General features: G+C 39.3%; 1 protein-coding gene across 1 annotated transcript; it reads left to right on the top strand.

The window, feature by feature from the left end:
- The first annotated feature begins 386 nt into the window (after positions 1–386).
- On the top strand, positions 387–13,458 carry LOC126382339 (leucine--tRNA ligase, cytoplasmic). The gene is made up of 14 exons (XM_050032145.1): positions 387–526; positions 1,217–1,423; positions 1,997–2,212; positions 3,083–3,238; positions 3,568–3,812; positions 4,293–5,191; positions 5,865–6,123; positions 6,667–7,031; positions 7,775–8,043; positions 8,856–8,918; positions 9,231–9,422; positions 10,359–10,568; positions 12,054–12,288; positions 13,197–13,458. The coding sequence occupies exons 1-14, from the start codon at positions 524–526 to the stop codon at positions 13,403–13,405; spliced, it is 3,528 nt and encodes a 1,175-aa protein (XP_049888102.1). The 5' UTR covers positions 387–523; the 3' UTR covers positions 13,406–13,458.
- The last annotated feature ends 2,404 nt before the right edge of the window (positions 13,459–15,862 follow it).

The raw sequence follows: 15,862 nt of genomic DNA, 5'->3' as shown, positions 1-15,862 counted from the left end.
GGTTGACAGGCAAGTTGGGTGCAAAAATAGCACGGTAAGAGCGTTTTCGCGTGTACTGATGGATCCGAAATGGTCATAGAATTATTTTTCTTTTCCGATATGTATCTGTATCCAAAGTTTTCGCACTAATTCGATTCTTTCTTGATCCGATCCGAGTACCTCATATAATGAATTGAAGGCATCTGAAGTGGTAGTGGGACTATTTAGATCCGTCATTCTAGGAATCGGTTCGGATCATGTTCGGATAAAAATCGAATGCAGTGCGAAAATCAATACGCCGGCGTCGTCCCGTCACTCTCCTACTAGATCGATCGGATCGATTTGGGGTCGGATGTAGTACGAAAATCTAAAATAGCCTCACCCACCAAGCCTCACTGATTGCTGTCAAACCACGTCAAACAAAGTGTCAAATTTGCTTTGCTGAGCTGTCAACTTTCTTGAGATTTTGGAGGTGTACAACGTGTTCGAAAAATAGCAATTTTTGAATAAGACCCAGTCTATTCATGACAAAACTGTGCTGAAAATGGTAAGTGTAACTTTCCTGAATTATAAAAATTTAAAAGTATATATCTTTTTAAATTATTCTGTTATAGGAGGTTATATCTAGTGCCAGCTCACAAAATATTTTTTTCCTGTATTTCCAAGCCTTTTTAATAGGGACTTAAATTCTCTATATTGTTCATTTATTTGTCTTCATTATCCTGAACATATTTTACGATGTAATTAGTAATAATACAGTTATGTATTGCATCATTCAACTTACTAAAACAAAACACATTACTTAAATTAAAATTAAACTTTTTTGCTGTGTCATTTCAAATAATGTCGATTATCCACAAACCAATTACTAAACAAACTAATTAAAAAAGTTTATAAAACTTTATATTAAACAATTTTTAATGTTAAATTTTGGTTTTAACAAACATATGTTTCATATTTTTATTGTTTATTCACAATGAACTGTATTTTTTTTAATTTAAAATATGTTTCTTTGACTGTATAAATAATATTTTTTAAAACAATAACTAATAATTGCCATATTGCTTTAAGTGAGTTGCCATTTGCTATGTACCTAGTTAAGTCTCTTTTTTCCACTATTTTCTTTTATTTTGGTGCAATAAAGTATATTTGTAATAATGTAGGTAAATAACTCTCTATTTTGCTTCACTGCAGTTAAGTAAAATGTAAAACTAACTCATTTGATATTTTACTCCAGGCCGCGTTAGACCGTAAAGGCACCTTCAAGGTAGAGTACCTACAAGAGATAGAGAAGACAGTTCAAGAGAGATGGGAGAAAGAGAAGATATTTGAGATGGAACCCCCCAGTGACGGCAAGCATGACAAATACATGTGCACCTTCCCTTACCCCTACATGAATGGGCGCCTTCATCTGGGACATACATTTTCACTATCAAAATGTGAAGTAAGTTAAATTTAATGATCTATACATAAGGATTGCCTGGAAGAAATTGCTACCTTAGCAATAACGCAGTCTGTTGGACTACCTAACTAATTGTAATTGTTTATTTTAATTTTTGTACTGAGTACATTGAAGAGTCATGTATTGTATTGTCTAAAATATAGAATGCATTCAGCATATCTATTTATTGAATAAATGATTCTGATAAGTGTACCTTATTTCCCAGGAAAGTACTTTTTTTTTAAGTACATATTTAATAGTTTCATTTCTGCATATTGCTCTTTAATGTCAAATTAAAATTATGGTTTATAGTGTGCTATAAGCCATCTAAACTTCCTTTATTATATTTATAATCCATCACTTGAAGAGGGCATAATCCCTTATGTTGGTTTATATTCTGTGCACCTTATTATTTCTTCTGTACTCCTTGATTATTATTAACAATCCATTTGCGCTTTGGACACATTTTCGAATTGGACTCTAGTGTGTACATATGAACGCTTTCCTATGACAAACTAACTCGCATACAAAATCGCATCTAAAGTGCTTTCACTCCATTGTTCCTTCCATCAACAGTTTGCGACAAGATACCACCGACTAAAGGGAAAAATGGTTCTATTTCCCTTTGGGTTCCATTGCACAGGCATGCCTATCAAGGCATGTGCTGACAAACTCAAACGTGAGATGGCTCTCTATGGGTGTCCACCAGTATTCCCTGATGAAGAGGAGGTTGTCGCGAAGGATGAGAGTGATGTGGTTCCGAAAGACAAGAGTAAAGGCAAGAAGAGTAAGGTAAGTCATCAGATAAAAATACCTGTTCGGATAATACAAGTTACATATACTGTTGAGGTGTTTTATATATTCAATATTCTTTATTTGCATACTAGGATGGTGTACAAGTTTATAAGTTACATATGAGTTTCACATCATAGACCCTTTCGGGCACAACAAAATAGAAGTTTAAAAGAGAGAAGCTTTTCAAATAATAACATCAGTATCATTAAGGTATTCACTAGTGCTGTAGTAACATTTATTAATTCGAAGTTCTTTTATTTTTTAATAAAGATTTTGTCACTTTTTTCTTCTTTTAATATGTTAGGCAGTTTATTATAAATTTTGATGGTCATCACATATGACCTAGAAGAATGTAGGACCAGTCTAGATATAGGTAAGTTTAATATTTTTCCGTGACGCAATGTGTATTCTACAGAGAGATCTTCGCGGCGTTTAAACAAATATAGGAGTTATAAAAATACTAGGTGTGTTCTGGAGACGTAAGCGGGTATTTGTATAAAACTGTGCTAAAAATTTCCGGATTCTGGATTAGCTTTAAATGTTTCTTTTCAAGGCGACAGGTGTCGTAAAGAAAATGATGTCCCAGTCTGCTGAAGAAATAGGTTGCGCCGTTTGTCTGTCTTGTGTGTAATATACATTATACACTTTATGTTTCGTGAACATTTTTGATATTAATGTTCCAAATTCAAATTTAAAGCCCAATTACCGTTTATAAGAACCAAAACTTATCGATGTTTCGATTTTTTGATGAGAAGATTTATTTTTATACAAATAACAATTTAAACTTCTTTCTTACTTCTCTATTTTCTGTCCTGTGCACGATAAACTCTTAAATAAATTGTGTTGATTATTTTGTCTGTTTATAAGGCCGTGGCTAAGACAGGCGGCGCGAAGTACCAGTGGCAGATCATGCAGAGTATCGGCGTGCCGGACGAGGAGATCAAGCTGTTCGCTGACGAGCATTACTGGCTGGACTACTTCCCGCCGAGGGCTGTAGCCGACTTGAAGAGGATGGGCATTCATGTGAGACATACATACATAAGATCCGGCCTATTTCCTGTTATACCACAGAGACCACGGAGTTCCATCGATCCTGACAAACCGCTTTCGCTTCTTCCACTTTTATCAAAGTGTCATGGTTGATGGCCGTTAATAAATTTTCAATTATAAATTTAAATATAAAGGTTACGTGGTCTATTCTTTCTATTCTATTCAAGTCCTGGGTCCGATTCCTGGTGGGGACACGTCTAACTAAAAATCTGTCTCTGTGTCTGTCTGCATGAATAAACACAGAAAACGTGGAATGGTGCAATGTTGTGACCGTCTCAAAAGCTCAACCTTTCTGTTCACAGGTAGACTGGCGTAGGAAGTTCATAACGACAGACGCGAACCCATTCTACGACTCCTTCATAAGATGGCAGTTCCATCACCTCAAAGAACGTAACAAGATCATGTATGGCAAGAGATATACCATTTACTCGCCTCTCGACGGTCAGCCGTGTATGGACCATGACAGAAGTACAGGTGAGGGAGCCGGGCCTCAGGAGTATACCCTCATTAAGATGGAAGTGTTAGATCCTCTGCCTGACTGCCTCAAGTGAGTACTTAGTGTTTAGTTTGCGAAGGTTCTGTGGTTCACTGGCTTGCTTCTCAAACGGGGAGCGCCGGTTCGAAACCCGGTACCGGACTTGCACCAAAATTTTAAGTGCAAGTTTCACTAACACAGTTGGCTCGATACCCATCACCATTTATGACGTTGGTCTAACAGAAAGCGCGGTGAGGTGTGGGTACTTAGTTCATCTTGCGATGGACGTACCTCTAACTATAGTCATGTTATGTTATGTTATGAATGAAATCCGTTGAAGTTTAATGCGCGGAAGTCTTTTCTTTTCCCTGTGGGATGTTTTGGATTTTTATGAGCATCACATTTATCATCATAACTTTTAGGTTATTCAAATGCACACCTGAACATACTCTTCATTCTTACTCATTCTTTCCAGCTCTGTTTTTACTTAGATTACTCATTTCATTTATATTTAGTAAACATTTTGCTAACATACCTCAACATTTATCGTAGATCACTAAAAGGCAAAAAGGTATCATTCGTCGCAGCGACTCTAAGGCCTGAGACCATGTATGGCCAGACTAACTGCTGGGTGCACCCGGATATCAAATACATTGCCTTCGAAACCGTTAAGGACGGCGTGTTTGTAAGCACGCGTCGCGCCGCTAGAAACATGGCGCACCAAGGCTTCACGGATAAAGACGGAGAATTTAAAATTCTTCTCGAAATAGTCGGCCAAAATCTTCTTGGAGTACCCCTAAAGTCCCCATTCACGTGCTATCCCAAGATTTATGCTCTTCCAATGCTGACGATAAAAGAAGATAAAGGCACAGGGATTGTTACCAGCGTCCCTTCAGATTCTCCAGATGACTATGCTGCCTTAGTCGATCTCCAGAAGAAACAACCATTTAGAGAGAAGTATGGAATCAAAGATGAGATGGTTCTCCCATATAAACCGGTGCCGATTCTCGAGATACCCGAATTTGGCAACTTATCTGCCATCCACGTTTATGACAAACTGAAGATCCAGAGTCAAAATGATAAGGAAAAGTTGACGCAAGCGAAAGAAATGGTGTACCTTAAAGGTTTCTACGATGGAGTGTTATTAGTTGGAGACTTTAAAGGTAGCAAGATTCAGGATGTCAAGAAGAATTTACAAATAAAACTAATTGAGGAGAATGGTGCTGTTGTTTACTACGAACCAGAGAAGACTATAATCTCAAGGTCAGGAGACGAGTGTGTGGTGGCTCTGTGTAACCAGTGGTATCTGGACTATGGCAATGAGGAGTGGAAGAGCCAGACTGAGAAAGCTCTGGAGACGATGAATACGTATCATGATGAAGTGAGGAAGAACTTCCAGGCGACCCTGAAGTGGCTGCATGAGTACGCTTGTTCTAGGACTTATGGTCTTGGTAAGTTATTAATTCTATAGTTATAGGTATCTTGTACAATTGTTGCAAGGTAGACTGATGACCTTCTGAAGGTCGCGGGAAAACGCTAAATGCGGGCTAGCAGAGGATCGGTCGTTGTGGCGACCCTTGGGTGAAGTCTATGTCCAGCAGTGGACGATTGCCGGCCGGGCCATTGATTTAAAAGATCCTTGTCCCTCTATATATGGGCTGAGGAAACCAACTTATATCGATGGCTATGTATTCTAGTGTTGTCATTAACCGGGCATAAATCCCGGAAACTAAGTGATATCAATCACTGCCCGGGATTATCTATGACCCAAATATGAATACATACCTAAAGTCGAATTGAGTGGTTTAGACCCTTAGACTTTAGAGCCCGATTCAGGATTCGAACCCATGACGCTACAACGTAAGCACGCGTTCTCCAAACAGGGGGGTTAAAATGGCCATATCAAAGCAATTCATCTAAGAAAGCAATGTTGCAATTTGACATTTGCGCATATAAAAGTAAGTGCGCAATGCAAACAAATGTCAAATAGCAATATTGCTTTCCTAGATGAATTGCTTGGATGTGGTCATTTAACCCCCCAGGTCTATCACGGATTCATATTTGTGTGTCCGTTTTGTCTGTGTACAACTAAATAATAACATTTTTGAATAATGACTATTTCAGGAACCAAACTACCCTGGGACCAGCAATGGCTGATCGAATCTCTGTCAGACTCGACAATTTACAACGCGTACTACACCATATCGCACTTCCTACAAGGAGATACATTCCGCGGGAACAAACAGAACGCGCTCAACATCAAACCTGAGGAGATGACAATTGAAGTGTGGAACTACATTTTCTTCAAGGACGCTCCATTCCCGAAAACCACTAAGATTGCCAAGAAGTCACTTGATCTGATGAAGAAATCATTCCAGTTCTGGTAAGCATTGAGAGGCTACATCATGTATTTAACTATATCCTTCTGCGGCCTAAATGTCCAGATACAATGGGGCTTGAATTTTAAAAGAACTGAGCATGACTGGCGAGGTGTGGGTACTTAGTGCATTTTGCGATGGATATATCTCTGACTATTCCAGTTGTGAGCTTATGTTATTTTTGAGTATTAAGACTATATATACCCGTCTCCTTTCATACATTTTAGATGTAGTACCGATACTCGCCACCGGCTCTCCATCTGAGCGCGTTTTATCGCCAAATGTTCTAGTATGGTGAGGGATCCTATGTTTTATCCTACCATATTAGTTACTCGTCGTGACGAGTTCGGTTCCTACGGCTAATAGCCGGGACCAACGGCTTAACGTGCCCTCCGAAGCACGGAATCATCTTACTTTTTCGGACAATCAGGTGATTCAAGCCTGAAAATTCCTTACCAAATAAAGGACAGTCTCACAAGGTGATTTCGACAATATCCCCATCGGCTTTAGGTGGGCATCCGGTATAAAAGTATTGTGTATTTCCTCAGGTACCCAGTCGACCTAAGAGCGTCAGGCAAAGACTTGATCCAGAACCACTTAACATTTTACATCTACAACCATGTAGCGATGTGGCCGAATGAGCCCGATAAATGGCCAAGAGGCGTCCGAGCCAACGGGCATCTCATGTTAAACTCGGCCAAAATGTCCAAGTCTGACGGGAATTTCTTGACCCTTTCCGAGTCTATTGACAAATTTAGCGCGGATGGTATGAGACTGACTTTAGCTGATGCGGGGGACACGGTTGAAGACGCGAATTTCGTTGAAAGCACGGCTGACGCGGCGATTTTAAGACTGTACACTTTTATCGAGTGGGTGAAAGAGGTTATTGCCAGCAAGTCCAATCTGAGAACAGGTAAGGCAAACTTATCAATAACTTTTATTACCAATGTAGATTCAAGTGAAATTATAAAGTAAGGTCCTTAACCCTGAAGGGCGCAGCAAAAATAGCATCATACATTATGTAAGAAGAAAGAACGCTTGTCTCTCTCTGTGAGCTCGCAGGTTCGATACCAGCGTTACCTAAACCAATGATTTTCAAATTTGTTTTTGAATTCATGTTTGGATCATGAATGATTTATCATTGGTGGCGGTGAAGGAAAACATATCAAACACATCATGTCATGTCATGTGGAAAAATGTTTTAGTTCCTATGCCTATGTAACACCCCACTGTACTACTTGGAATGCAATAAATAATTGAGAATTGAATTGAATTAACATCGTGAGGAAACCCACAATCACGTGAAGTGTGTTTTAGAGGTATGTGACCAAACCTGTATACTGTGTATATACATATTATGTAAATTTATGCCTGCAGTAGACCCCGGACTTAATTGCATAAGTTATCTGTTATCACTATCATTCAAGTTCAATGTCGAAAGGTCAATGACATTGATAATTTGGTTACGTTATCGATATTCAATTAAAACAATGTTGATCAAACGAGTCATATCTGGCACTTTTACCATGTTTAGAACCGTTTAAATTTTAAACGGCAGGAACCACTAGACGCAAGGAGACGACCACAAATGCAGAAAAAAAAACACAATGATGTGTTATGTATGTCTACTTAATAGTAACCTAAACCACCTTCCAGGTGCGCACAACTTCCACGACAAGGTATTCACGAGCGAGATGAACACGAAGATCAACCAGACAGACGACAACTACAACAAGATGTTGTTTAAGGAAGCCCTTAAGACTGGCTTCTTCGAGCTACAAGCGGCGAGGGATAAATACAGGGAGTTGTGCTCAGATAGCGGCATGCATGCAGAACTGGCGGTGCGGTATATCGAGACGCAGGCGAAACTCATGTCGCCGATATGTCCGCATGTCGCTGAGTACGTCTGGCAGCTGCTTGGCAACGTAAGTATAACCCGAGTCTTCTTCTATCGTATACGTTGTGAGGTAGATGACCAACCTCATCAACCCTGGTCTCAGGGTTATTATTGAGCCACCAAAGGCCCCTGACATGACTCATGTTACGACTACGCACCTACATCAGTCATAACTCGTATCTATTAAATATACATCTCCTGTTAATATTGATCTTAGCATAACATAATATGCTCATGACTGTACCCCAGTTGGGGTAGACATAGGTACATCAATCGCAGGATGAACTAAGTACCCATACTTCACCGAGCTTTCTATTAGACCAGCATGGTAAGTGGTGAGTCGTATCGCCGTCTATAATGGTCGAGCCAACTGTGTTAGTGAAAACTGCACTAACTTTAATAATTAATTTTATTTATTACATAATATAAGGAACATCCAGCAGTACAGGGTGACCTATCAAATACCCAATTCGAAAAGTTATTAAACTTTCTGGTGTTGAAAACGTCTTTATAAACCACGATAATGAAATTCAGTGTGAATGTAAATGCTACCAACTATTACGGTGTGCTGCCACCAAAGGAATTTATCGTGGTATCGAAGTGAACATAGTACCCCGCTAGCCACAAGTTGGTAGTGTGACTAGGGATCGACGATCCGCTAGTGTCATGTTGGAAGTTGTATATATGCGTCACGCTGTGTAAACTTCGATAGCGCGTTTCAGGCCTACATTATTGAATGCTGGCGCCATCTGTTGCATGTGGGCGGAACTAGCTGGTCAACTAATTAGCTCTGCCACACTCAAGAAGAAATCATAAATGATATTTACTTTCCTTCAACAGAAAACCAGTATTCTCCACGAGCGCTGGCCAGTGGCCGGCCCAGTCGACGACGTCGCCGTGAAGGTATAGTAGATTAATTACGTATTTACATGTTTTTTTATGACTATATCCCAAAGGGGTAGTCAGAGGTACAACCATCGCAAGATGAACTAAGAACCCACACCTGAAAGTGCTTTCTGTTAGACTTTAGAGCTTTTTTCTGTGTTTCTGTTATTGCCATTAGCCGGGCAAAGACCCTGGCAATCGCGTGATATAAGTTATTTATATTCCATAAATAAAAAAAAAATCTTTATTTCACAATTTTTTTTTAATTATTTATTTATTTCTAACATGTGTTTAAAATCATAAATAAATTGTATTTAATTTGATTTAAAGGCAAGCAACTATCTGATGGACGCGGCGCACTCGTTCCGCATTTACCTGAAGAACCACCTCACGGTGCGGAAGCCCAAGAAGGGCGACGCTCCCAAGCCGGAGAGGAAGCCTAACAAGGCCATCATCTGGGTCGCCAAGGAGTATCCCAAATGGCAGCATATCATTCTGACCACCCTCAAAGAACTTAATGGGGTAAGATAAAACACTATTTTATAAAGTTATAGCCACAGAGTTCTTAATATGGAGAAATGACACGGAAGCATTGCCGGCGGGGCAAAACGAAATGTTTTACTTAGACGATCATATTATACAACTTTCCACGTCTTTGCTTCTTTGGCATCGCGCAACCGCAATTAGCGTTTGTGTTACTGCGCAATGAACGGGGGGTAGATAGAAATCAGAATCATTTATTCAACGTAATTATCATGGATAAACTTGTTGAAGGTCAATGTAACATTTTTGAATTTACGTCATTTCGCAAGGTGTTATGGCTGAGGAGAAGAAATGACAAGAAACTGCAACAGCAACACATCTTTTAAAAACCAATGAGGATATACATTACAAGTTATTTAATAACTAGAGGAACACATTCAATACCAGACATTTTTATCATTTAGGTAGTCATTAATCTTATAATAAGCTTTTTTACATAAAGTAAGCTTCACATGAGCTTTAAATTTATTTTCTGACAAATTTAAAATATTATCTGGTATTTTATTGTAAAAACGTATAACCCCAAAAAAGATGAATTTAATTTACTTAATCTAGAATTTTGAATAGCAATTTTATGTTTATTTCTTGTATTGTAAGTATGCTTTTCACAGTTTCTCGGAAGGAGAGATACATTTTTACGTACATACATAATGTTTTCATATATATATTGACTTGCGACCGTCAGTATATTTATTTCTTTAAACAGCTCCCTCAAAGAGTCCCGACAACGCAGCTTTTAAATAGCGCGATCTGCTCTTTTTTTTAGATATAGCCTAGCACTCTAACGGCGCGAGTAGAGCGAGTAAATTTGCGAGTTGTCAAATTATGTGTGTACGTGTTTTGTTTTTTATCTGTTACTGTTTACATTAACTTTTCTTTCTTTCAAAACGCCACAAATTCAAAATGTTATTCCAGCCGTCAGGCCTCCCGGACAACAAGACGATATCGACCAAGCTCGGCGCCGTCCCCGAGCTGAAGAAGTACATGAAGCGAGTGATGCCGTTCGTGCAGGCCACCAGGGAGCACATGCAGCGCGTGGGCGCCGACGCGCTGTCCGTGGGGCTGCCTTACGACGAGGCCTCGGTGCTCGAGGACAACAAGCATTATCTCATAAACACGCTAGATGTGAGTATGCGGCGTGTGCGAATGTGTGTGGGTAAATTTTCACTGAACCCTGGCCTTTTTTGGTGAGCTGCGGCACCCATATACCTTTATGTTTTCCAACTAAATATAAATGTGTATATTTTAATGAATTTCTTTTGAGGAGCTCGGTGGCGCAGCGGTAAACGCGCTCGGTCTGCGATTGTTGAAGTTAAGCAACATTCGCAAAGGCCGGTCATAGGATGGGTGACCACAAAAAAAAGTTTTCATCTCGAGCTCCTCCGTGCTTCGGAAGGCACGTTAAGTCGTTGGTCCCGGCTGGATTAGCAGTCGTTAATAACCACCAATCCGCACTGGGCCCGCGTGATGGTTTAAGGCCCGGTCTCCTCCCTATCCATCCATAGGGAATGCCCGTGCCCCAGCAGTGGGAATGTTAATGGGCTAGTGATGATGATATTTTAATGTTGTAAATGTATATGTGTGTCGTAGGTTTTACCTAAATAAACTTTTTTATTATTATTTATTAATAATACTGAAAAGGTTTATCAATCGTCTCATACACGCACGCCGGTTCAGAGTAGATCATACTGAACCTTTTCTAAGGACATCTTCAATTTGGTCAGAGTATGTCCTTCTAGGTCTTCCTTTCTGCTATCATATTATTATTATTATTTACAAGAAGAAAAGAGAAGAAGAAGAGAGAAGGACGTACACTGACCAAATTGGAGATGTCCTTATAAAAGGTTCACTACGATCTACTCTGAACCGGCGTGCGTGCAACGATTGATGAATGTGGTGAAGCAAGAGAACTGTGTCAGGATCGAAGCAAATGGAATTCCATAGTCTCTGTTTACCCCGGGAAATAGGCGTGAGTTAATGTATGCATGTATGGTAGCAGAAAGGATGGACAATCCTACGGGTTGCCATAGTTACTGGTCAATTTAGATTTAAGTAAAATGTTTCTTTGTGTATTACCTTTACTAACAATAGTCGGAGATTCTCATTATTTGCTAACAAAATACGTATGGATGATTTATAGACATAACACACTTCAGACACTGTTGAGTCCTAAGATGGGCATGATGAACTTTGTCAGTTGAACGTATTCTGTTTTTTATTCGCGCCCAGAACAGCATAGAAGCTAGTTAATGTTCATTTACGGAATCGTAAAAAGTACAAATATACTTTTTTTTTAAACAAGAGGGTTTCCGTTTGGTTTGTTTCTTTTTTATTTTAAAAGCTGGCTCAAAAGCGACTCCCGTATATAATTTATTTGAGTTTATACATTGTTTTAAGTTTACGCGGTTATTATCATAATTAAAGCACGTTATTATGTGCTTCTTTGAGTTTGACCCAGTCATTTAAACAATTCTTCAACAGTGTTCTTTGATAGTGTTTTGTATTCCATACATTACACATAACCACAAGAGTCTATACTCATTGGGGTAGTCAAGAGGTACATCCATCGCAAGATAAACTATGTTTCGCTTTTCGCTTTCTGTATTCCAGCTGGACGCAATAGAAGTGAAATACACCGATGACCCGGAGGCTCCTGAGAAGACCCGCGAAGACTGCACGCCGGGCCAGCCTCACATCAACTTCATAGCGGAACCAGCGGTCGACGTCACCTGTATCAACCCCACTGCCATGAACGGACTGTTCTCTGTCGCCGTCAGTCTCAACGATGGAGATTCCATTGAGAAGGTCAAGGCCAAAATCGCTAAGGAAGTTAAAGCTATTAAAGGTATGTAGTTATTTTGATTAATAAAGAATAATACTACGTATAGAACGGAAACTCTCCGCTCTATGCCAAATCGCTTCAGGCGCCGATCTTACCGCGTCCGGGTCTAATGGCCGCAAACCGTTAAGGAGTAAGGAGGAGCATGCAGATTGTCTATTTTGCTCGCAATCACGCATTAGGCGGTACACGATAAGAATAACATTTTTGTATGGAGTGTGCAGGTTTATTTGTATTTGAAACAAACATTATTTGGTGCGGCTTTATTATTAATTCCTTTAATTGTAAATAGATGGCGTGGCGTGTGCAATGCGATTATTTACATTCCGTTCCATTTTTATTCAAAAATGTGCCTTCTAGTGTTGTATTGTTATAACCTTACTTAAGTTAGGACGTAGTACCGATCGTTCGCAATTGTCGCCTCGCTTGCACGCATTAAACCGCGTTTCACATGGAAACATTCGGCGCGCGACATGTTGCACAACAGGCAAGGGTCATATAGACCACATGATTTTTCCAATAAAAAAAAACTTATTTTTTTTCATAACTTTTATAGGAACCCAAATCTAAAAAATTACAAAAATACTTTTGATACCAGGCCCTATTAAGGGTTAACGTTGTCCGTCTACACATCTACTACACCTCTATCGTCGACAACATGTCGCCAGAGGAATTAGTGTTGTTGCGAGTCACGTCTCCACTCGATAACAGTTGATGCTCAACTAACGATGAACTCTAAACAAACAACAAGCCACGCGACATGTTGCGTTTGAGCTGGCAACGTCGCGCGCTGTTGTGCAACGTTGCCGAACATGTTGAGCGTTAATTGTTGCCTAGTGGTTACGACGCTTCACGGTGCCAACATTTGAGTTACGTAGTAGGTATATTATTTTTCTTTATTCTATTGTTCACAGACGTAACAGCCCTGAAGCTGTGGCGATACAAGGACCCAGCATTAGGCCCGCGCAAGATTCCCGTACAAGGCGACCACGAAACCAAATGTATTATCTTAGATAACTCTGCAGTATTAAAAGTGGACGTTAGTGCCGGGAAGGTGGCACTAGTGTCCAACGGCAAGAACTTAGACCTCGGCACACAAATGGTGTACACCTACGAGAAATAAGCTGAAAGCTTGACTGGTTTATTTAAGAATAAATTATTTATTTGAGCCGCTGATTTGTTTCTTTTTTATTGTGATTGTTTTTTTTTTTGTTTTGGTTTTCCCCGAGGGCACGGCAAAGGGAACTATGCCCATACAGCTATGTCTTATGTATTTTTTTTTTCTTGATGATGATTAATGAAATGATGAAAGGTGATGTGATGACGATGAATGATGAAACCTAAGCCCCCACCCTCGGAGTAAACTCCTACTCTGAACCCCAAACGAATTAACTCAAAAGTCCGCATAAACTTAAGTTATGAAGCGGCTTGTTGGCACGAAGCGAAAATGGAAAGGGTTACTTTGTTTACTGCATATTCCGATATAATAACACTCGCACCACTTCGTATTATTTAGATTATTCAGTGAAGAAAACGACTGTTTCGTTCACGACAAAAGCGTTATTGTGATTGGTGCACTAGTTGAATCCGTGTGAATCTTGAAGGACTTCATAGCCCAAGGACCAGCGGCCACCAGACCTAGGAACATGTTTTATGCTTTGCCTACTACGTATAGAACTCCCCACCAGCGTCTGAGCTAGGTAGTGATCTTGGTCTTCAATGATAATTATCGTGGAATCATTATGGCAATTCATATTATTATTGTGCAGTCGTTAAAAGGAGGAAACTTTTCAATAATAAAATATACCGGATACGGAACGAACTATCAAGTTCGAAAGAATACATTTTAACACTTCAGCTGCTAGACCCCTGTGACAAATATGCGCATTTGGAACCTCGAGGCGTGCTCTACGCACACGCGTAGCTATCACGAAAGTTGTACCAACGAATGTGCTACCGACACGCCAGCTGTGTCTCGCTGTCCACACGTATGTGCGCACCGGTAACTCGTAGTGTGTTCATACAAACGCATCGACGGACCGGCCGACGCGCCACGCCGGTCCATAGAATCTCGATACAATAGGTACTGCGCGGCCGTCTCGCTTACGGTGTGTTCACACTGCACTTATCTAACTCCGCTCCCTTTTATTGAAATTGTATAATATATTTCTACATATTATATACCTAAATTTTAAATTACCTTGTGTTTGTGCTTGTGTGTCTTGTTCTGGTAATTGTATTGGTGTGTAATTTAACTTTTTTTTTATGGGAATGGCCTGAAATATTTTTTTGTCCTATTATATATTATAACCTACCTATAAATCTCCAAAAATTAAAATAAACGCACCGTACAGCAATCAGAGCTATTCAAGACTACAAAGATTTTTAAAATTAAAACGAAATAATAGTTTTAAAATTTACTTTTGAGTAATTAAAAAAATAATTTAAAATGTCAATATACGACAGTGATTTGCCGCTAGGTGTCGCTGTACGAAATTGAAACTCGCTATTGAAGTATTCAACATTGATATGGCCTTGTCGAACCCAGTAAATCTTCATAATAACTTAAATAATTTTATTATATATGTAATTTTTGGACTCTCGCTACGCTGCAGGTGGCGAGGGTTTATATAAAATAAAATTGTAACCAGCGTCTCCTTAGAGATAAACAGGGTGTTAGTGTCACCGTAACAAATGCTGAGGGGGATGATTCAGACCATGATTCTGAGTTGATATCTAGTGGAATTAACTGTCGGAAAATTCATGAATTTTTGCTTTTTTAAATTTATTTCAATTCCATAATTGGATACTTGACAGTTTTCGGGTATTTTAAAAATTATAGAAACTTATTTTATACATCTTAAAATATTTTATTTCCTCGTAAAAGCTAAATAATAGAAAAAAACACATTTTTCTACAATTATTTTACATTCCGCGCGAAAACGTTTGGTCATGTGACATTTCGCCCAATGACGTCACATTTCAACAAACAAAGGAACTGTCAAACAGTATAATTTGAAATCTGACAGTTTTTATTTTGTGAAATGTGACGTCACACGAAGCTCAATCATGGCCGCCCGGGTTTCGGGTTTTGTAATACATACATACATAGATATAAAACGCATTCTTATTTTGTAAAAATAACATATTTAAACTATCATAACAGACATATTTCATACTTTGTTACAACTGTCAAGTAACCAATTTTGGGACGAAAGTTCCACTACTTTACTTGATATCAACTTAGAATCATGCTCTGAATCATCCCTCAAAGTTTTCATTACGATGTCACACTAACACCTGTATTGTATTTAATTTTTCACGGGTTCTATATTATATCGCATAACCATCAAATATTGTTTTGCCAATTATAATAAGCCTTGTTTCCGAAACATTATCAGGTCAGTTACAGTTCACTTTATATCTCTTATTTCTGAGTGCCCCATGGCAAAGGCCTCCTCCAATCCTTTCCAATGATGGCGATCACGCGCCGCTCTTGTCCAGATAGGGCCCGCAATCATCTTGATCTCATCATCCCATCTCCTTTTCGGTCCACACCTTTTTTCTGGCAGTTACCGAA

The sequence above is a fragment of the Pectinophora gossypiella genome, chromosome 4, assembly GCF_024362695.1.
Source record: "Pectinophora gossypiella chromosome 4, ilPecGoss1.1, whole genome shotgun sequence".
Lineage (NCBI taxonomy): Eukaryota > Metazoa > Arthropoda > Insecta > Lepidoptera > Gelechiidae > Pectinophora > Pectinophora gossypiella.
This window is presented reverse-complemented; position numbering and strand designations above follow the sequence as displayed.